We start from the raw sequence: 23,373 nt of genomic DNA on the forward strand, positions 1-23,373 counted from the left end.
AGCCCCGCGTCGGGCTCTGCGCTGACAGCTCGGAGCCTGGAGCCTGCTTCGGATTCTGTGTCTCCCCCTTTCTCTCTGTCTCTCTCTCAAAAAAATAAATAAACATTTTTTTTAAAAAGTAAGTTTATTCTGTACCTCTGGGTCGGGAGGGATTTTTTAAACATGACACAAACAGCATGAACCATAAAGTGTATCGGAGGTCGGCAAGCTCTGTCCCACGGGCCGCTATCTACATTTGTAAATACAGTTTTCTCGGCACAACGCCACACGCACTCATTCCACATGGGCTAAGCCCACATTAGTGCTACAGTAGCAGAGTCGTGTTGTTGCAACAGACACTGTAGGGTCCACAAAGCGGGAAGCATTGACTTGCTGGCCCCTGACAGAAAAGCCCGCTGACGCCTAAAGAGTACGATTGGTAATCCAACGACCTTAAAGTGAAATACTTCTGCACACAGGAAAGTATGACCTAAATGAAAACACGAGCCCCAGAGAACGGCTGTGTAACTCACCAAACTGAGGAAGGAGTCGAAGCCACAATTTCCAAAGCAAACTCCTAAAATCGTTAACACAAAGAAACCTGCCGGTGAAGTTCATGAGAAGAAGAAACAACCAAGGAGCCAATAAACACTGAAAACATGTTCAATCTCACCAGAAATAAGAGAAACAGAAGACCAACCCTCACGCAAGCACACATCCCATTGAGGAAACCAGCAGCTACGCAAGCCAAGCTTGATTAATGAGCATAGTCCCTCGGCCACGGTGATCGGTTCAGCGATGAGCACGTGATCTAAACGTGTCCAGGGAGCGCCTTCCATCCCTTTGGTCAAGGTGATCGCTTCAGGAATGGGCTCCCATACAGAGGTAAGCCTGGAGCTTCCTGGACCAGGATGTGGAGCAAAACAGCCAGAGAATGAAGCCACACGGAGCACAACCAAGTCAAGAAACAGAAGTAGACCAACTCTTATCAATGCCGTAGGAGCATTTGGATCCAGCCATGCCTGCAGCATACTCAGGTACGGTAAGCCCCACAGGGCAGAGAGTACCTCCGTCTTGTCTGCTAGGACACCTCACGCCCAGCAGCGTGTCTGGCACGTCACAGCTATTCGGCAAATACCTGCTGAGTGCATGACTGTGTGAATGTGGCCGGTGCGCCAACGGAAAGGGGAAGTCCGCGAAGACGTGGCGGAGAGAGGGTCAAGACAGGCCATTCCAGGGGCACCTGGGTGGCTCAGCCGGTTAAGCAGCCAACTCTTCATTTCGGCCCAGGTGATGATCTCACGGTTTGTGAGATCGAGTGCTATGTTGGACTCCGCATTGACGGCTTGGAGCCTGCTTGGGATTCTCTCTCTTCCCCTCTCTCTGCCCCTCCTTTGCCCCCACCTTCTCCCCTCAAAATAAATACATACACTGGGGGGGGGGGAGATCATTCCAGCACACCTGCAGGAGACTTTATTCAGGACGCACACCCCCCTCCCTGTGGCTTCTCATTTGAGGCTCAGAACCACCCCCACCGCACCCCCCACCCAGGTGAAGAGTTAGGAAATCTCTTCTCCTCTACTTAAAAAAGAAAAAACACATAACGAGAACACGGAACTCAAGGCTATCACTGATGAGGCTGAGGCCAGGGTGAGTGAAAGGAAACTGAAGGTCGTCAGGCACTCAGGGGCCACAGACCGAGAAGCCCCCTCAACGGTGCCTGCCGTTCGGGAAGCACAGACTCTCCCATTCACGTGAAACGCTGGAGCCAGACGTCCGCGGCGGCCTGGGGTCAGTCAGTGCTGGGACTGTAGCCCCGGCGCCCGGGAGCCGGACCCCAGCCCCCAGCAGCCTGCGGCCCCACTGCGGGGCCGGGAGCCCGGCCCACAGGCACAGGCAGTCGGGGCTCCGCTGAGGCAACGGCCATCAAAGTCCCCGGGTGGTGGCACCAAGTCCCCAAATCATCCCAGGACGTGGAGACTGTCCCCACTGCCTCCCTGGCCCACGGTCTGACATTTTTTTCCACTGTACCAGCAGCTCCCCAGAGGGGTACAAGAACCTCCCTGCCTGCCGTGGGTGAGGTCTGGACACCCCACGGCCCGCCCACGGCACCTGCAGCACAGCTGAGGCCAGGCGTGGCGACACCCCACGTGGCCGTGGACGTGGCTATGCCCGTGCCCTCAGGTTCCCCTCACTCAAGAGGCCTCTGGCACAGCACGGTGACTACAGCCGCGACCCCGAAAGGGGCCTTGTGACACCCAGGAGGAAAGGCCTCGGGGCCCCACAGCCGGGCCCAAGCTGCACCTCGGACAACCGCTCACACCCGACACCTGCCATCTCTCTCGGAAATGCTGGTCCAGACCCCTCTCCTCAGGGGGCCTCTGGGACACCCCCCGGCAGCAGGGGCAGACCTTGGTCTGGGGCCCTGTGTCCACAGGGGTCCCCTCCGCCGGTCCAGGCCTCCTCCCCGTCTGTGATAGCTCGACCCCTCCCTGAGGGGTTCATGCATTTGCTTCCTAGGCTTCCCTCCCCGCTCCCTCCCGCACGTGTTCCTCCGGCATCTGCCCCACACCAAGCAGGGGGACCAAGCACGGGGGCGAGGGGAGGGGGGTGGTTCAGCCACACAGAAAGAGGTCTGAGGCCGTGGCTCTGCAGGAAGGCGGGAGCTGACAGGAGTGACCTCCGCTGCCCAGGGCCCCTCACACGAGTAAATTAAGTCTTTGACGCGTGACCCAGATGCAACGATAAGGGCTCGAGGGGCATCACAGCCTCATTCAATCCGCTAATACAGGCTCACACTGGTGGCTTGCCTCAGCCCACCCATACCAGGCAACTTGTTAGACTGTTCCGGTCTCAGGTCTGGATGGGGCTCACCAATCTGTATTTTTTAAAAATTTTTTTTCATGTTTATTTATTTTTGACAGAGAGAGAGAGACAGCGTGCGAGCAGGGAAGGGGCAGAGAGAGAGGGAGACACAGAATCCGAACAGGCTCCAGGCTCCGAGCCATCGGCACAGAGCCCGACGCAGTCCTGGAACCCAAAGACCGGGAGATCGTGACCCGAGCCGAAGTCAGACGCTCAACCGACTGAGCCCCCCAGGCGCCCCATCAATCTGTATTTTAAGAAGCTTCCCCGTGGGGTTCCTGAGCCCCAAGTAGCCACCAGACACCTTGACGGCGGTCTGTGTCACAGGCACCGTTGGCCACAAGGCTTAGAGATGACGCAGGAAGAGGCCCCAGGTCGCAGAGGTCAGCAGCCCAACCTGCCGAGGGGCAGGTGCTGTGTAACACTCCTTCCGTACGGGATCTCCCAGAAACAGACAATGACCTTGGAAGGTCAGCATCCCACCTTAAAGATGAGAAAATAAGACCCGGACAGGGGTAAGGTCACCCCGGACATCAGTGCAGAGTGGAATTTGAACCCAGGTCTGTGTGTGTGACTCCCAGTGTCTAGGACCCCAGCTTGGGGCTCCTGTGCCCTGCTGAGCCGGTCCCTCCTCTGCCATGGGCCTGGCAGCTGTTATCACCCCATTTTACAGGTGAGAAAACCGAGGCACAGAGAATCCTAGCACCTGGGGTCTGCACATTCCCCGCCCTCCCCCCCGACAACATTCAGTGAGGGATTTCAGCGGAAGATGGGCCCACTGGGGCCCACGCTCCCTGGTGCAGAGCGGAACAAGGGCTGAGCCACCCAAAGAGCCCCGTGCCTCAGGCAGAGGAAAGACCCCCGGAAGAAGAAGTCCAAGTTGACCTTCAGATCAGTGCTTCTTGACCGGGACGATTCTGTCCCCCAGGGGACACTCAATGTCTCGAGGCATTTCTGGTTGTCACAGTTGGGTGGGTGGGAGCAAGATAGGAGTAACCCCTCCCCCCCCCCACCGGGCGGAAGCCAGTGTTGCTGCTAAACGTCCTAGCCTGCCCAGGACACCCCACCACAAACTCACCCGGCCCCAAATGTCAAGGCTACCGAGGCTGGAAGACGCTGAGGGTGGCCCACAGACCAGCAGCACTGGCGTCCCCTGGCTTGTCTAAACACAGAGCCCCAGGGCCGCTGCACACCTGCTTCATCGGAACCTGTATATTCCCGTGGTCCCTGCAGGTGACCTGGGTGCAGGGGTCAGTGAGAAGCGCCAGTCAAGGGCAAATCGAGGGTGAGGCACGGGGACAGCTGGTCCGCCATCGGGATGCCATCCCTTCCTGCTCTGCAGGACCAGCTTCTGAGGGTTAAAGGGGGAACGGGAAGGCTGAGGGAGTCCGGGACCCTGTCCTTCCAAGCCCAGCCCCGCCCAGGCCATACTCCAGACGGTGCAGCAGGGAGGTCAGGGAGATGGCAACAGGTGTGTGCCCGAGCCCCATTAATACGTCCTTTCTGACACCCGCACCCAATCCTGGGGCTACGATCCAGAAGGCTCGAAGGGCCTGATTCCCACCAAAGCCCCGTGGTTCATGTTCAGCTGCTCTGGGCCAGCTTCGTGGCAGGGGCCGCCGGTGAGAGTGGGACTGCCCCGTGTGCTCTGGCCCCCGGTTTTTGGGGAGCAACCTAGAAAGTCCTCCAATGCTGGGCCCACCACGCGGCCACAGCCCGTCCCCCTACTGGTAACAAAGCATCCTGTCCCACGGCGCATCCCTGGACCCCGGCAGATCCCAGCCACAAAGACCCACAGCTCCACGCTGTCCGGGCCCATCACACAGCCAACCCTAGTGACCGCCCTAGGGGACGCCTGGGGGCTGTAAAGCAGAGGGCGCTCACTCGTGGCTCTGGGTCACAGCCAGACAGCAGATGGGCTCAACTTGGTGCACGTACTGTCCCCCCAACAGATTCCAGCTTTCCCTGAAAAACTTAGGCGATCTGGCAACACGGGATGCACATTCCTGAAGGAAGGCGGCCTGGTGGAGGCGAAAACAGAGCCTCTCCCCCAGGTCCGGGACGCCCACAAGGCATGTCCTGCCCACACTGTCACAGCCCCTCCCAGCCGTGGCCCCTTCACTCCTTCAGGGGGCTCGCTTGCCCTCTACAGACCGGTGCTCTCTGATGGGGGCGATGTGCCCCCCCCCCCCACGGGCAGGTGGAGATGTGCGGGGACAGTTCTGACTGTCACAGGAGGATGTCAGGCGTGAAGACAAGGACGGCCCCCAGGACAAAGGACTGTCCGGTCCCCAGCGTGGACGGTGGCGAGGCGAGAAGTCGCGGTCAGAGCCCCGTCTGGGAGCCCTGAGACGGCGCAGGGCAGGGAAGACAGGGCCTCAGCGGGGTGCGGGCTGCGAGGGGGGCCCCCGCCTCTGCCTGAGGCGACAAGCCACTACTTACTTGGAGAGTTTCATCTCAATCTGCTGCCGGATTTCCTGTCTCTCTTCGTCAGTCCTCCTGGGGAAAATGTTCCGGTCTTCCAATTCCTGCTTGCTGGGCCGATTCCGTAGCTTCACCGCCAAGAGCTCCTTCTTGCATTTTCTCGGCAGTGTTCCTGAGAGCCGCCGGAGGGACGGGAGGGAAGGGACAAGGACACAGGTATTAGTCGGGTGCTGGCTTGCCGACCTAGCCGACCCCTGCTGCTCGAAGGAATCTGCACCAGGGCAACGGGGATGTGTCTGTCAGCTTGTGGCGCCTTCGGACGGGCAGGGGGGCGATACCAGGAGAGAGTGATGTCACCGCCTGTGGGTCATGCGTTCCACGGGTGGGCGATCGATCACAGAGGACCTCCAGGGGCAGTCCTGCTTGACACCTGTTCCCCCAGGGTGACTATGAAGGGCACTCAGTCTTCCTTCTGAGTCTGGGCCATAACCTACAGTTACTTCCCATGGCGGTCCCCTCCCCTCCCCTTTCCCCTCAGGGTCCACTCTCCCCGCTTCCCCAGTCCCGAGAGCAGCCCACCCCGGGGCCGTCAGAGCAGGTCTGCCCCCCACAGGCCACCCGGCTCTGCTGGACCGTCCACAGCCGGCCCTGTCCCCACAGCCAGCCTCCGTCCTTCTCAAAGGGGCCCGCGGGGACTCCAATCACCATGACACCACACCGTGAACTCCCCCCGGATCTGAGCTCTTCCCCGTCCGTCAATTTATCGTCTCCTTCACCAGACTTTGAGGTCAACAGCAGTGTGCCCTCCGCGGGCCCCGGAACAGCGCTGATGCAGCATGTTACCAGCGAACACAGAGCGAAGGAAAGGGTGGGCTGACTCCGGGTCCCCAGGCTGAGGCTGATCTTTGTTTCCACACACGCCCGGGATCAGCCAACATCCGGGTGCGAGTAAGATCTTAGAGGATGGGATGTCTAAATTAAGAGAGGTGGGCTTGGCCGTGTTCACAGGCAGAGAAGGATGGTATGCTAGGAAACGGTGACGTGCGGAGTCGGTGAGTTTCTGAATGAGACACCCCCCTGCCCCCCGCCCCTGGCAGGTAACTGCAGGTGGCAGTCCTGCAGCTTTACCAGGACATGGATTTCAATCCGGGGGTTCAGACCATCCCCCAACACCCCCTGGGTGGAGGCAAAGAAAAATGGCTCCCCGAGAAAGCCGACGCCTAGCGTCGAAGACGGGGGTACAAAGCCAGAAATGAGTCTCAGAACGTGACATTTCACAGAAGTTGGGGACAAAGTAAGACACAAAAATTGGGGGCTCCGCTGAGGTTTGAATTTCTAATATGAGCTTGTTTGCTATGCTTTATAGAGAAAGAGGAACATAATGACTCCCCAAACCATTCCAGCGAGGGCTCTAGCCTGAATTTGTTTTAATAGCTTTATAAATGGCTAGAGTCCTACATTTATAGGATCACAAAGAGCCTGAAGGAGTCACGTGCATTTTTCAGATAGTCTTTACTGTGTGTTCTGGGGGCAACTGACAGCTTTGGTGGCATTCACGAATTAAGGGCATCGCAAAGGTCTCGGGACAAATCCTTCATGAATGTCAAGGGTCTAATATGCGGCAAGAAGGGATTGCCATTTTCAGAGACCCAGAGTATGCTCAACTATGAAACCACACTGAGTGTGGTTTAATCTTTTAAGCTTTTGATAACGAAAGTCTTTTTAAGCCCATGGCAAATGTCTTGGGCTTATTACAAACTTTAATCGTATTTGTTCTTAACTGAGAAAAAGAACCTTCGTCAGAGGTTTCCAGATGGAAACGAGAATTCGCTCCACATAAAGTCCCGGTGCCAGGAACAAGCAAGCCGTTCTCCCAGCCTCTCTGGGCACGGCACGGGCACACAGTAGGGCCATGACGAAAACTTAGAGCCTGGTATCAGGTCTTCTCTAGCGTGTCAGGAGGTTACTAGGTTTTGTTACTGAGAAGTCAACAAAGGAAATTTCCAAATAGCTTACAAATGAGGCTTTCCACGAATCCGGCCAGCACTCCCACCCAACCTTCAATTGGGTCAATTTGGATTTTTTGTTGTTGTTTTAATGCTCATTTATTTATTTACTTTTAGTATTTTTTTATTATTTATTTTGCAAAAGATACGGAGAGCAAGTGGGAGAAGGGCAAAGAGAGAAGGAGACAGAATCCCAAGCAGGCTCCGAGCTGTCAGCACAGAGCCCGATACGGGGCTTGAACCCACAAACTGTGAGACCATGACCTGAGCCAAAGTCGGACGCTTAACCAACTGGGCCACCCAGGCGCCCCTAATGTTTATTTATTTTGAGAGAGAGACAAAGACACAAAGAACACAAGAAGGGGAGGGGCGAAGAGAGAGGAAGAGAGAGAATCCCAAGCAGGCTCCACCCTGTCAGCGCAGAGCCCCACGTGGGGCTCGATCCCACCAACCATGAGATCGTGACCTGAGGTGAAATCAAGAATCAGGCACTCAACTGACTGGGCCACCCAGGCGCCCCCAGAATCACTCTGAACGAGCACACATCCCAGAGCGGTCTGACTCGGAGAAGATGTGAGGCTGAGGATCCGAGGTCAGGAAACCTTTCTGTCCCGACCGTGGGAGGCAAGCAGTCCTCCCTCCCCAGATGCCCCCAGACGCACCGGTTTCCCTGTTTTGACACAGAAAAGTGGGACAAGCACAGAAAACCAGATACAAGGGTGCTCGTCCAGCGTCATTTATGAAAGCAAGAAATTAAATAAACCGAGATACCCAGGATGACACCTGTCAGATGATGGCACATCGTATGTAACATGAGCCTCTGCAGACCCATCGACAATGGTGGCCTGTAGGTCACTGAGTGCCAGAAAGACATTCACGGGATGCTGCTGACGACAGCAGGGTGTATGGATATGTGTGTGCCATCCCCAGAAACATGTCTGTAGATGTGTAGGTGCCGAAATTTTAAGTACATATGACATTATAATTGGCCTAGGGAGGTCAAGAATTCATCATTTTCTGTACTAATTTTGCTTTTTGGTATTGTGTTTTTTTATCATAATTTCCTTAAATGAAAATGAACAATTATTTAAAGAGAAAGAACACTGTTGAGCAACATCAGGAAAGATGGTAGAGAAACTGTCTCCTCCATAAAAGCAACAACTGGAAAAAATGGTCAGGGTCACCTTTTCCAGAACTCTGTACATAACCCACGGCCGCACCCACACAGGGCAAGTTCATCCAAGAGGAGGAGGCTGAGTCTCTGTGAGAGGGTCTCACTCGGTCTACGGTAACACGCTCCTCCCCCCCAGCCCTGCGGTGGTCTTGAACTCTGAGAGTGTGCAGATCTCGGCGGAGACTGGCCGCCTGGCGGTCAGCGGAGGGAAAACACTCGTTTCCTCGCTCCCGGAGAACTGCCACCATCTGACTTGTCTGCTGGCTCCCCCGAAGTCCCCACGGGCAAGGCTCGCTTCTGGATGTGGTCAGAGCTCACCTGCCACAAAATGTCTTTACTGGGTGCATCTGTGGGAACCAACACTGTCTTTCCAAGGGCAAGACTCTCATCTACCTTCAGACCGGTCCCGCCTAACACCCTATGGAGTTCTTTATTGGCAAAAGCTAATAAAAAAAAAAAAAAAAATCAACGTAGAAGCCAAAAACTTAAGTAAATTAGAAGTCTGATGGTACCAGATCTAGTTCGACTCCGGTGAACGTTGGGGGTGCCTTTCCAATGTGCAGCAGACAGGCGGGGCAGAGGAGGTAGGGTGGGGTGATGCTGCCTGTCCCCTGGTGCCACAGTGGCCGGGACAGCACTGGGTGGCACTGCGAGGGTCCCGGCTCAGCAGGCAGGGGGCAGCCTTGCACGCACCTGCTCATGGGCACACCAGCAGGTATGGAACTGCCAATGTGCCCCAGGCCCCTGTCTCGTCAGCTCCCATTACCTACCCCAGTGGGGCAGAGGGTGCCTTTGGAGACCCAGAGGTGGTCGGCACTCCCTTCTTTGTGAAGGGCTCCCTTCCCTTTCCCCATAAGCCACCACTCCGGTCGGCTGTCCTCCCACCTTGATGGCCACGCCTCAGTCTCCTTTGCTGGCTCCTTGATGTCTCCCCACCTCTACATGTCCGTGTGTCCCAGGACCCTCTGTCCACACCTGCTCCCCACATGACCTCCTCTGTCCCATGAGACACTAAGGCCCGACTGCTAACGGCTCGGGATTTCCATACGTGGTCTCACCTCCTCTCCTGTACTCCAGGCTTGCCTTCCAGGCTTCCTTCAGGACGTCCCCCGCCCTCCTCCCCCAGTCCCTATCAGGCACCTCAAACTTCGGCTCAGGTCATGAGCTCATGGTTTGTGAGTTCAAGCCCCATGTCAGGCTCTGCACTGACAGTGAGGAGCCTGCTTGGGATTTCTCTCTCTCTCTCTCTCTCTCTCTCTCTCTCTCTCTCTCTTTCTGCCCCTCCCTCGCTTGCTCTCTCTCTCACTCTCAAAATAAATAAAGTTAAAAAAACAATTTAAACCTAAGAGTTGCATTCAGCACAAATAGTCTGAATACCCTCCTGGAAGGCAAAAACTCTCAGATGGATAACGAAGCAAGACCCAACTCTATGCTGCCCACAAAACACATACTTTGACTATAAAGACACAAACAGATACTAGGGGAAAGACGCACAGCTCTGAACCCATCAAAGGAAAGCCAAAGGCACTCGTGAACATCACGCAAGGTAGATTTCTGAGCCAAGAACCTTCTCAGGGATCAAGGGCGATCTCAGAGTGATAAAGGGACGGCTTCATCCGGAGGACGGATCAGTGCTAAAGATTTGTGAACCTGTTGAGAGGTTCAAAAGCGAAACGCAACACCTGACAGACTGAGAGCAGAAACAGAGAAACCTCAAGGCGCTGTTGAAGATCTCAAGACCTCTCCTGAGGAAGTGATAGAACAAGGAAGGCAAAGTGGAAGGGAGTGGAAGACACGAGAGCCACTAACCGGCCACGGGACCTGCTGGACATTTAGAAAAACCCTGCCCAGGACAAACGCTCTCTTCCCACGTGTGCGCACGGCGGCTGCCAGAAAACCACACACACACTTAGAGGCAGGTCCTCATACGTGTGAAAGTGCTCCCTCCAGTCGCAGAAAACACAGTCTCTGATTAGAGTGAAATAAAACTGGGAATTGGTGACAAAAAGCTCTCTAGAAAAGTACCCCCATCTTTGGAAACTAAATAAAAAAAATCTTCTGACTAACCCATAGTCCCAAGAAGAAATCAAAAGGGAAATTAGAAAGTATTGTGAAGCAAATAAAAAATACAATATATCAAAATGGTGTTGGGGGAGATTTTACATCATTGAATACCTATCTCCAAAAAGAAGAAAGCCTTCAAATCAGTGCCCTCATGTTCCATCTTAAGACACTAGAGAGAGACGAGCAAATTAAACCCAAAGAAGCAGAAGGAATAATAAAGCTCAGAGCAGAAGGCAGTGAAAACTGGGGGCGCCTGGGTGGCCCAGTCGGTTAAGCGTCTGACTTCGGCCCAGGTCATGATCTCACAGTTCATGGGTTCAAGCCCCGCATCGGGCTCTGTGCTGACAGCTCAGAGCCTGGAGCCTGCTTCGGATTCTGTGTCTCCCTCTCTCTCTGCCCCTAACCCACTCACACTCTGTCTTTCTCTCCTTCAAAAATAAACGTTAAAAAAAAAAAAAAGAAAAAAAGCAGTGAAAACTGAAAATACAAACACGATGAAGGAAATCCTTGAAACCAAAAGCTGGTTCTTTGAGAGGAGCAACAGAATTGATAGAACTTTAGCCAAACTGATTGGGGGCGGGGGGGGGGTGGGGAGAGAAAGAGGGAGACAGAGAAATTACCAACATCAGGAAGACAAGTGGGCTCTCTATCTGATTCTATACCATCTACCAAGGCTCACTCAAGAAAAAAAGAATACAAAACCGGAATAGACCTTTATCTATTAAATAAATAAAATTTGTAGTTAAAACGCTTCCCCCCTCCCGCCAGACAAAAACACCTGCAGGCCCAGAGGCATACATTGACAATGAAGCATGTAGTAAGCAATCCAATTCTGCATAAGTTATTTCAGGAAGTTGAAAGACGGAGGAGGAAGTGGGGGGGGACTTTACGAAACTAGAATTCACAGTGATGTTAAAACCAGAAAAGATATTTGAATCAAAGAAAAATGAAAGACTGACAACCCCACGAACATGGGTGTAAAATTATAAACAATTTTTGCGAATCAAATCCGAGGATTTGTAAAAATGACAACAATACCATGACTGACAGGGGTGCAAAAGGCGGCTTAACATTTGGAAAGCAATCCAGATAATTCACGACATCGACACACTTAGAGAAAACCCATCTGATGACCTCAGGGGACCACCCTGCACCTACAGGGAGCTTGCCCCGACTGTCGGAGCCGGAGCGGGCCCACCAGGCCCCAGCCACCCACGGGGGGAGGCACCAGAGGGACCACGAGGCTCACAGACACAGGAGCTGTCCCAGGTCACAGCGGAGAGCAGAGAGCCAGCTGGCTGCCTTCTGGCTCCCACAAGTCTGTTCCCCCAGCTCCAAAAAGAACAGTACCTGCAGACAGCTTAAGCCTAAAGCAGCGGTAGGGAGGGAGAAGACACCCTTTCCGCCCACGTCTCCCCTCCAGAAGAAACCACTACTATGTTCTAGGAGCCTTACTTCCACGCCTACTTCTCTACAACCAACCACTTACTCCGACTTCGCTCTTCCGTCTTACAGCAGTGGAATCACACCGCACCTGCCTCGCTCACACATTGGGCTCTGGTTCCAGATCAGGGTGATTCAGTCCGGCTCCTGGCCTTTAAGGGCCACCAGCTATCCCAGAGAGTGACGGTCGCGTAACCCCCCGGAATGGACACACAGGTGTTCCTTTCGGTCCTCTGGCCACAGCTGCAGGGACTGTCCTCCCTCTGTCCCCCCAGCACAGGGGTCAACGCTCCCATCCCCCCAGTCCCTGGGAGGGGGATTCCTGAGCCAAAGTGGGGCTGATTGTATCTCTGACAGGTTTTCGTCCCCCCCACCCGCCCTGCTTGCCTGGCCTGCTGCTGCCACCAGAGCCACCGTCTCCGTGCCTTCCTGGGAAGGACGACGACACATAAATGGGGCCGTGGATACATACGAACATATGGCTGAGAGGCTCCGCGGCGACAGACAGACAAGCCAGCCATGAGAAAGCTTTTTCTCAATCAGTCCCACGTTGGAACTGATCCTAAGGCTGTAATTACGGGGATGCACAAGTCTGAGCTCCGAGGATGCACCGCCTCCTGCCGCTAATGCAGCCGCTTCCCAGCCGGAACCGGCCATCCTAGAGCCCGCCGGGCTCGGCCCGCAGGAGCTCGCATGCGGGAAGGGTTGGCATTTGAGTGGCAGGGGGCAGAAAAGGGGGAGCAACGAGGGCTGGGTGCCAGGAGAGAAACGAGGATGCCAGGGGTCCCCCGCCCGCCCCAGGTCCTGGTTCACGAGCCCCTGCGTGAGAACGGCCCCCCAGCCTGTCTCGCACGAGAAGCTGACACTGTGGGGCCCTTTTCAATTGGCTGCGAAATTTCCATTTCAGCCACTGTCTTTTCTGTCTACAATTTGTATTCAGCTCCCTTATAGTTTCTGCTTCTCTGCTACGATTCTCCATCTGTCCCTCCATCTTGTCCTTCAAGACTCTGAGCACACTTCTAGCAGCTGCGAATCTATTTTGGTTTTGAACGTGGTCCTTCATGACACGGTCCCTGCTCCTAAGACTCGGTCTCTCTGGACTTTCAAGAGACCATCCGTTGTATTCATCCAGGGCTCTCCGTAGACTGGGCTGGGTCCCCCTGCACCCCCCGACCTCCAGCGTCAACATCCAGGGCTCTCCGTGGACCGGGCTGGGTCCCCCTGCACCCCCCGACCTCCAGCGTCAACATCCAGGGTTCTCCGTGGACCAGGCTGGGTCCCCCTGCACCCCCGACCTGCAGCGTCATGGTTCCATCCTCACTCCCTCAGGTGACCTCTGCCGAGCCTCGCGGATCTCTGCCTGCTGGGGAGCACCCCGGCCTTGACCCACTCAATCCCCTTGCAGGTGTCTGAGGACCCCCTTTGCACAGCTCACTCTTTCCTTTTTTTTATTTCTTTTTCTTTTTTTTAACTTTTTATATTTTAAAATTTACATCCAGATTAGTTAGCATCGCTCGCTCTTTTCGAATTCCCTGTCCTACAAATGCCGGCTGCTTCGACAGCCCAGAAGCACCCTCTCCACTCTCCTCATCTCAGTGAAGCCATCTCCCTGCACCTGCACAGGAAGACGCCCGGACGGACAGCCGGACAATCAGTGCGGGGCTCACTCTGCACATCTCCCTTCTTTCAAGGATGACCGCCCTGCTCTGCCTGCCGTTCAGGGCCCCACACAGCGGCCCCCCGCACTGCTCTGTCCGGGCCAGAAGGGTCAGGGCCGGACCCCTTCTAAAAACAACAGCGGTGCCTTAGAAATGCTTCAGTTGGACCCCCAGAGTCTTGGAGTCTCAGATTCACTCCTGCCCATCTCTCCCCCCGACCCCATAGCCAGGCAGGACACAGCGTGTGGCTCACATCTCCTGACTCAACAGATGACTGTGTTAAGGGGAGACGGGGAAGGGGAGGAGGAACATGCTGCGGCTCGAACATCTAGAAACACGGCCAGGACATCCACAGAGAATGGAGGCCCAGGAGGGCGGGCAGGTTTCCGGGTTGAGGGGACGGCGTTGGCTCCGGTGCGTGTGGAGTCAGGGGGCGGTCAGGGCATCGACGGGGACACGAGCAGAGGACAGACGGACACAGGGGGCTTCAGCGCCACGGAGCCCCGCCGTGTACAGGGAGAGGCTGTGGGGACAGCGTGTGCGGGTGAGCTAGAGAGGGACAGGCAGGGAGCTGGTGGCACATCCACATGTGTGGCGGGGCAGGCACAGGAACCAAGGAAGCAGGGAGGGAGCTGGGGGGGGGGGGCCGGGGTCACGCAGAGCCAGTCTGGAGACCGGTGAGCACGGGGACCACACACAGAGGGGGCTGTCTGGACGCCCCTCTCCTCCCGCCTCGGGGCCGCAGGTTAGGAAGTCCGCCACTCTCGTCCACGGGGCCCCTGAATTCCTGCCGTGCCTTCCCAGAAAGCACGCGGTGGAGTAGCCTACCTTCTAGAACTACTTCTTCCTCCTTCTCCTCTATCCTGTTCAAAAGGAGACGGCACTTCCTAAGATTTCTCAGCCTGATGGGGAAACCCAGAGACCGGCATCCCGGGCTGACGACCTTCCCCAGGAAGAACACGTTTTCCGGTGTGTGCTTCACACGTGAGCTAGTGTTGCAGTCATGTGGATTCCCGTATTTCCACGTCCCCAGGGCCAAGCCTGGTCTCAGGGAGGAGCACGGGTGCCGGTCACAACCAGGAGCTCGAGCGTGTCCTGCCTTATCTAGCTGTCCACTTCCTGACCCCAGAAACTACGAATACGTGACCCTACCCGGCAAAGCGACTTTGCAGATGTGACAAAGGACCCTTAGATGGGGAGAGAACCCTGGATTAGGCAGCGGCAGCCAATGTAATCAACAGGGTCCTTCTTGGTGGAAGAAGGGGGCAGGAGAGTCAGCATCAGAGTGACGAGACGTGAGAAAGTCACCACTAGCCACTGCTGGCTTTGAAGAGGGAGGCGGGACCGCAAGACCCGGAACGTGGCAGCATCAGAAGCTGGGAAGGGCAAGGAAGCAGATCTTCCCCTGGTGTCTTTAGGAGACAGAGCCGGCTGACCTTATGATTTTAACCAAGTGAGACCCTCAGGATTGTGAGATAGTAAATTCCTCTTATTCAAAAACATCAATACGGCGATGTGTTACGGCGGCAGGGAGAGGAGACTAACAGGTCCCCAAAACTCTCATCTCTGACCTGTAGCCTTTCCATGTCTCTGCAGCTCCATCCTCTTCTGGGCCCCGAAGGGTCTCGGGTTCTCTAACTGTCCAAGCGAGATACCACGTCCTTCTGAGGGAAACTGAGGCTCTAACGTGACCCCTGAGGCCATGCATGCCGGGGTCTAAGTGGCCAATGACAGCTGAGAGCCCAGGGCCATCCTGCTGCAGTGGACCAGCCCCCGCTGGGGGATGGGGACGAGGGCTGTGGGGGAGGGGCAGGCGAGACAGGGAATCACCTAGAAGCCTTGATCATCACACGGGAAGGATATTCGGACTTCTGAACCAAATGGAGTTTGGGACTTAGACTGCATGGTGCTTGGAGACCCGTATGAGCGAACAGAAAGGTCATGTGCCACTTGGGTTTCACCGGAAGGAGGGCATGAAGAGGGAGTGAGGAAAACAAGACCACGTGGCCCCGAGGATCACCCAGGTGCACACGCTCACTTGCGTCCCCCCCAGTGGCACTTGGCTTCGCTCACCACGCATGCAGAAGGTGCTTAATAAATGCTCTTGAGGGACTGTGAGGTCCCTGGTTGATGATGAGCTGGGCAAGTCTCCTCCTCTTGTGAGTTCCTAGTGCAGGGGACCCCTCCTCTCCCCTGAATTCTGAGCTAGCGGCCTCCCCCCACCCCCACCCCTACCCCCACTCTGGCCAACCTCTCCTGACTTAGCGCCCCCTGCCCCCCCATCCCAGCACTATGGACTGAATGGAGCCCCCCTCAAAATTCACGGCTGAAGCCCTGCCCGGATATGTGCCTGTGTCAGCAGACAGGGCCTCTGGAGGGGATTAAAGTTAAGAGAGTGTGAAGGCGGGGCCCCGATCTGATCAGACTGGTGTCCTAGAGGAGACACAGAAGTTTCCAGGCCTCCCCTTGCGCACGCAGAGGAAAGGTCACGGGAGGACACGGTGAGGAGGTGGCTATCTGCAAGCCAGGAGGGGGCCCTCAGCATAAACCACATCTCAGACCTCCAGCCTCCAGAGCTGTGAAGAGAGAAATACGTGATGTCTAAGCCGCCCCATCTCTGGCATCCCGTTACCGCAGCCCGAGCCAACTGGTATACCCTGTTAGCCTCCCTCTGCAGGCTCCCCCTCGCCGGACCAGGGCCCTCCTCGAGGCCCCTCTCCCACCTTCCTCCCATTGCCCGCATCCTGACACAGCCTGGACGCCTGTCTGAAGCAGGGTCAGGACCAGTGGGTCCACAGTTTTGATGCATTTCCTCCAGGATGGGACGCGCGTCAGAGCATTTTAGGGCACAAGCCGGCCCGAGAGTGGAGGCTTCAGGGAGGAGAAATCGCACACGTCCTTGGCTTGTGCACATCCCGGGACTCATCCCTCAATCCTGAAATTGCATCGAGGGGGTCCTCCCTCCCCCGCCTGCTGTGGGCTGGCTGTAGGCGGGGCCTGGCCGTACCTCCTTGTTCACAGCACAGCGGGAGTTTGCCGATGGATGACAGAGTGACGCTCCCAGCAAGACACGAGAGAGAGCGGTGCTCCAAGTGGCTCCTTCCTTCCCCTCTTTGCCTCCGTCAAAACGGGACAATACCCTCGTGAGGCTGCCATGGGGACCAGGTGGTGACAGCTTGGCAAGCCACCCGGCAGGAAGTGACGGCTCCGAGAAAGTACGGCTCGGCTGCTGTGGGCCATCACTGGGTCTGTGAGCCCCTCCCCCACAGCGCTGCTCTGTGCCCAGCAAGGTTCACCCACAGCTGACCCTCCACCACAGAGGCCACCAGGTTGTCCCAAAGGCCTGGCCTCCAGAGCACCTGCCCGAGTTACCATCTGCAGCGCCACCTGGTGTCCGTGGGGGGGAAATGGCCGGTGCCATTCAGGCAGGGAGCAGGCGCTCGCTCTGTGAACGGGCCTGGCCCCTGGGGAGGACAGGGGAGTCCTAACTCCGCACAGGTGACTTCACAGGATCCATCGCGAGCAGCTTTGCACACGCCCTCTGCTACATTTAAAACAGGATTCAACGAACACACTACATCTCAGCTTTTGCTTTTCACTAACCGTGACCCCCAGGAGAGGGTCCCGGAGCCCGCAGGGCATCACCCCTTCTTCCAGCTCTGCCAGAGCAGGAAGTGCTCACCCTCCCCTCTCCCCACACCCAAGTCCACCGAAGCCCCGCCCAGGGTCCTGGGATTTCCCACCCAGACACGCCCCCTTCTCTGACTCCTTCCTTTCTGCTGATAGGCAGCTTTTCAACTTTAGCCAGGAGCCCCCAGGACAGTCTGGTTCACCCTTAAAACGCTTGGCCCAGAGCTGGGACCTATAGTACTTGTTGAATAAACAACAAAAGCATTTGTAAAAGCTTTAAAAAAAAAATTCTAGTTCTTACACTATTTCACATCAAGGATGAACTCTGGATCAAGTGCATCACAGTCACCCCCCAGCCCTCCCCCAACACGCACACTTGTGTGCTCAGGGACCTGCCAGCTTCTGGGCCTCCCTCCCAGGATTCCGTAGGTCAGGCTGCGGGAAGAGACAGAGCGTGAGCAGGGGAGGGGCAGAGAGAGAGGGAGACACGGAATCCGAAGTGGGCTCCAGGCTCCGAGCTGTCAGCACAGAGCCCGACGCGGGGTTCGAACCCACGAACCGCGAGGTCACAACCGGAGCCGAAGTCGGACGCCCAACCGACTGAGCCCCCCAGGCGCCCCTTCCTTACCATTTCTGTGTACATTTTATGACGTTTACAATACACTCACATCATACCACTCATATAGTTTACAAATAACATATATATATCCGGGGTGGACTGTTTTGCCCCCTGCTACTGGGGTGCACCATCAGAAAACTTTATGAACTTCTCTTTACACTGTAGGTTCCAAATGCCAATCTGGTCACACTCCCACTGAGCGGTGTCTGATAGGCGCCCCATCCTCAGGGGGAAGCCTGGCCCCTGACCGTCACCACCTGTCAGCCCACCACAGCGGTCCTGTCTCGGTTCGGATTCACAAGACCGTCACGGACCCCGTGTCTCCCTCATCTGCTCAGGACAAAGGAGTTCAAGGGGCCAGTCCTGGTAGCAGGTCACAGAGCTCCCAAAACTGTCCCCACCACCCCAGGTGATGCAGTTCGGGAGGGAGAAGGATCTGGCAGGTGTGGGAGCCGCCCCACAGCCGCTCAGGGATCACTTCCTCCAATCCCAGCCTCTGGGGTGAGTTGCCAGGGTCCCCTCAAGACTCACTCCGCTTGGGGTCCAGGTGCTTGCTGCTTATTTACTGACTTTCCAAAACAGATGCAATTTGACAAATAGGGTCCTTTTTTTTTTTTTTTTTTTTTTTTGCCATTAGCAATATTGGCTAGTGACCCCATGGCTGGTGTCCTTAGCCTTGTCGGGTTACCCGGGGACTGGGAAAAGTGATAGAGAGTAAGACCCTCCCTCATGCACACACCTGGGCCCCAGGCAGCCCCACCAGCTGCCAGAATGTGCCCACCTCTGCCGAGTCTCAGAGACACTGCATACCTGGCAAGTTCTTCTTCGTTCTTCAAACCCACAGCAAACTCCTCTGCCAACCCCGTGACATCCGCCCCCCACCCATCCTGCTCCTAGCCCTAGGGTCTGCTCCCTGGTTTGGGCTCTGTCAGGCTCAGCTGGCACCTACTCAGTGTGACTGAGTCCTCAAGGCAGGCAGGGGACCTTTTCAAAAACAGCCTTTGTCTGTTCGCAAATGATAAAAGCAAACAGGCCCATTCTGAAAAGCAGAACAGTAAGAAACTCTAACAACTTCCTCAATGCCTTCCGATTGGGCAGGTTCCCAGCCCTCCTCTCCCCTACCTCCCCAGGAAAGGGTGCTGAAGGCAGTGGGGGGACTGGGGGCTCCCTGCTCTGCCTGGAGAGGGGAGTTCACACAGCCCTCACCCGGGCTTCCCACCCCCGGTCGACGTGCAAAAGGCACAGGCGTATCGACCTGGCATTTCCTTCCAGGACTTCCTTCTAGAGATGCGCTCACCACACTGCCTGAAACAGGAAACAGACCAGACGTGGTGCTTCAAGCCCGGGGACAGGGGTCCAGACGCACACAGAATTCTCTCTCTCGGTCTCTCTCTCTCCCACACGCAAACACACAAGCCCTCCCTCTGCGGGCCTGGGCACCTGCGGGAGATGCTCTCACCCACCTGTGCTGGGCCAGGTGGCCACAGCTGCCCTCGCTCCCCGGCCCTGAGCTCGCAGGGGGGAGGCTCTGCCCTCCCGGTTAGTCCTGGACCCTGGCAAACAGCTGTTTCTTTCCAGATCTGCTGAGGAAAGAAGCAAACAGGGAAGAACTACAGTAGCACTGTTCTCCTGAACTTTGTAACAAGTGCAAAGTAGGTGCAACCTCTACGGATCCAGGAGAAACTCGGGCACCCCCACACTTCCGAAGATTACTTCCCTTGGCACTTTCTACAAAGTTTAAGATAACAAGGACTAATGTAGTTTTTACTACTCAAAGAACCAGAAAGAAACAACATGGGGAAGGAGTGAGCTCCCACATTGCTTTGGGAAGCACCTCACCTCCTACTCTGTCTTCTAGAACTTGAACTAGACGCCACAGAAGGCGCACAGTGGGCGTGTTTTCTGCAGGGACCCGGGGCTCCGGTCCCAAGGCTCCCAACGGGGCCCCGGCCCACGACAAAGAGGGGCAAAGAAACACGCGTTTGTGTGTGTAGGGCCTTTGGCATTCCTGCTCTATGTTGAAATGATTTGTTAAACACAGGTACACATCATTTTTATATTTCCAACGTTCAGCAGCTATTTCGCCTAAAACATAATTGGCTGACACACTCGGTAAGAAAATGCCTGCTTTCTCTGGTTTACTCTTCCTTATAATATAGAGTATGGCTGTGTGTGTGTGGGGGGGAGGGTTATTTTACACGGGTAACAAAACAACAATCTTCCAATCCTTTCTGTCACCTGACAACACACTTTGGATGCACTTCGTGTTCCAGAGCTGGAACATTCTGTGAAGTACCTGTGTCCGCTGCAGATATGGGGGAAAACCTGTCGAACTGGTCCCTGACTGATGCCCACTGGGAGGGTTTCAGTGCTCCTATCGCAGTGAGGACACAGGGGACGTCCAGATGCACCGGTGTCTCTCCCCCACAGGTAGCCGCCCTCCTCTGTGGACATTCGCCAGCATCTGGAGACATTTCTGGATGTCACGACTGGGGGGCGGGCTGCTTCTGGCTCCGAGGCTGTACAGGCCAGGGACGCTGCTAAATATCCTACAGCACGTAGGACCCCCCGCCCCCCGGCAGGTGACTAGCTGGCCCCAGATGTGACAGTTCCACGGCGGTGAAACGCTCGCGCATGTGACCCATTAGGCGTGAGGGCTGGGTTACCAGGGGATAAATTCCTGGAAGCCAAGTTGCCAGAAGAGAGAGCGCGTGCACTGAAAATTCCAACCGCTCTTTCGGGAGGTCACGTCCATTTGCGGCTACACCGAAGGGCACGAGTGCGGACTTCCCGTCCCTGGGTCTCAGCACGCTGTCCTGTGCCGCTCGGGAGTCCGAGGGCCCAGGGGTGCACGCAGACCCCCCCCCACCACCTTGGGCTTCTCTTCTGACCTTTACTGCCCACAGAATAGCATTCGGGGCACTCACGCCTCGCACATTACTTCACCAGCCTCAGCACAGCCAGGAACAGTCACCCCTTGTCTCTGGTTACTGTCCTCACTGACGACCCGATGAGTGCTCGTCAGTGCTCGCTGCTGACACGGTCAGCGACACAGGCAGCAGGATGTGGGTCCCTTAGAACACAAGCAGACGTGAACGTGGGGTTCGGAGTGGGGAAGACACACACCGGCAGGTAGTACAAGGGCCGAGCTAAGCGGGCAAGCTGCTCCCAGGACTGCTCCCGTCCTAAGCGAAGCCCATGGGCCGTGCCTCCCTCCACCTCTCCCCCCAGAGGCCCCACCCACTGCCATCGTGTTTGGGGCAGATCTGGTGCCTGGTTGGCACCTGCTATGTGTCAGGGACGTTAAATAAAGGGATCCAGGACGCCTGCTGTTACAGGTACATGGGCATCAGGATCTGGGGCTCAGACAAACGTTCCTTGTTCTCAAGCGAGGAGGAGCAAGGAAGACACGTGATGGCGGCCACCACGGGAGCCCTGCAGGTGGTCACAGGTGACGGCTCGTCAGCCTCCCGGCAACCTGACCAGGGAGGCCCAGCCGTCTCCGTGAAGGAGGCTAACGGCCTGGGGGTCCTCCCCCCACCCCCCCGGTCAGGGACAGGTGCCACCGGAGGCCTTCCTGTGGCTTTTCTGCCCGGTGCAAACAGCCCTCGGCCTGTCCCGTCAGGGGCCCACCTGGCAACTGTCTATTCTCCGTGTCCTCGTTCCAGACCACAACCACGTCCGATGACACAAATGTTCAATTTCACTTCCCAACGGAGAACAGACATGCCTGCTTGGCTACAGGGACTTTGACACTCTTTTTAAACTAACGAACCGGTTGAGGGGACGAGGAACAAATCAACTATGGAATATCCACAAAATAGGAGGCGAAATTCATTCAGATCCTGGGCACAGTGGCACTCAGGCCCTCCCCTGTTCCCCTCCGCTCAAAGGGCGACGACGGGAACAGGGATGGTTATTACTGCAACACCGCTCACCCAGCATGATGAGCCAGGACTCCACTGGGTGAACTGATCCTTTTACCCGTCAGAATAACCCTCTCATCAACCCCACTTTACAGATGGTGTAGCTGAGGCACAGAGAGGTTAAGGAAATTAACCAAGGCCACGCAGCTAGAAAGGGATACATTGAGACAGGTGGAGTGATTGCAGAAATCTGTCTGCGCACTCAGTAAACCCCGAGACAAAGGCGCATCTGAACACACAGTGAGCCCTCAATCACGAAATTCCCGATGCTTCAGATTGAATGTTTGTGATGGTGTAGGGAGTGGGGCCTTTGGGAGGTGCTTAGATCACGAGGGTACAGCTCCTTATAAAAGAGACACTAGGGGCACCTGGGGGGCTCGGTCGGTTAAGCGTCCGACCTCAGCTCGGGTCAGGATCTCAAAGTTCGTGAGTTCGAGCCCCGTGTCGGGCTCTGTGCCGACAGCTCGGAGCCTGGAACCTGCTGCAGATTCTGTCTCTCCCTCTCTCTCTGCCCCTCCCCTGCTAACACTCTGTCTCTCTCTCTCAAAAATAAACATTAAAAAAAATCTTAAAAATAAAAGACACTAGACTGTTCCCCCCTGTCCCTCCAGCATGTGAGGACACAGCAAGACGATGGCCACCTGCTAAGCAGGAAGTGGGCCCTCACTGGACTTTACATCTGCTGGCACCTTGACCTCAGACTCCCAGCCTCCAGAAGGGTGAGAAACACAGGTCCTGCTGCTTCGGCCCCTCAGCCTACGGTATCTCGTCACAGCAGCCTGGACTACGACACCCCACACGGGTGAAGTGGGGGGACCCGCTCCATCAGAACGCGGACCACGGCCAGGATGCACCTGTGTGTCCTGTCTCTGTAGGCTGGCTGCGGTGAGTATCTGGGGCAGAGACCGTGTGCACCAGAGGTCACGTGGGTCAGGCCGCGGACAAAGGTCTGGGACCCTCTGCCCTCCCACACCGGTGACCCCGTCTCCCGCAGCCCCGCTTGCTGGGAAGCCTCTCTGCCCCTCCCCCCACTCACCGAGCACCTGTCGTGTGTGTGTCATCCACTGGGCTGGTGCAGGGAGAGTGGCACAAACTAGACAGATGGGGTCCCTGAGTTCAGGCCAGGAGAAAAGAGAAAAAGCAAACTTCTTGGCCGGTTTGAAACTTGAATCTTGGGGTGGCAACAGCGTAAAAACTGTTGCTTGTAGAATTCACCTCCAAGCGAGGAAAATCTGCTTTCCGGGTCTGCATGGAAGGAGCCCAGAAGTCACCACCCTGTTCTAACACTGAGTAAAAAGCGGAACAGACTGGAAATTGTTACTTCCTCCTGGATCCACGAGAGAAGGAAGACACGGGGAGGTCTCTGCCCCAAGACTGGAGACGGGTGAACACAGAGCAGAGACTCCCCAGCAGCAGCCTCCACGGGAACCAGCACCAGGGGCGGGAGGGTGCGGGGGGGGGGGGGGCGCGGGGAACCTGAACGATGACTGGGGCTTGCTGGAGGCTCAGGTGGACGAGTCGGAGATTAAAAGCTACAGACCCAGTCCTAGAGGCCCCCGCGACGCTGTGCATTTTACCACCACGA

General features: G+C 56.1%; 1 protein-coding gene across 3 annotated transcripts in view; it reads right to left on the reverse strand.

Moving 5' to 3' along the window:
- PHACTR3 (phosphatase and actin regulator 3) overlaps positions 1–23,373 on the reverse strand; it is a 101,682-nt gene that overhangs the window by 37,082 nt on the left and 41,227 nt on the right. For all 3 annotated transcript variants that reach the window (XM_032592552.1, XM_032592551.1, XM_030309276.1), the window contains one exon: positions 5,287–5,440. In XM_032592552.1, coding sequence (XP_032448443.1) covers positions 5,287–5,440 — 154 coding nt within the window. The remainder of the gene's footprint in view (positions 1–5,286; positions 5,441–23,373) is intronic.

This window comes from Lynx canadensis, chromosome A3 (assembly GCF_007474595.2).
Source record: "Lynx canadensis isolate LIC74 chromosome A3, mLynCan4.pri.v2, whole genome shotgun sequence".
NCBI lineage: Eukaryota > Metazoa > Chordata > Mammalia > Carnivora > Felidae > Lynx > Lynx canadensis.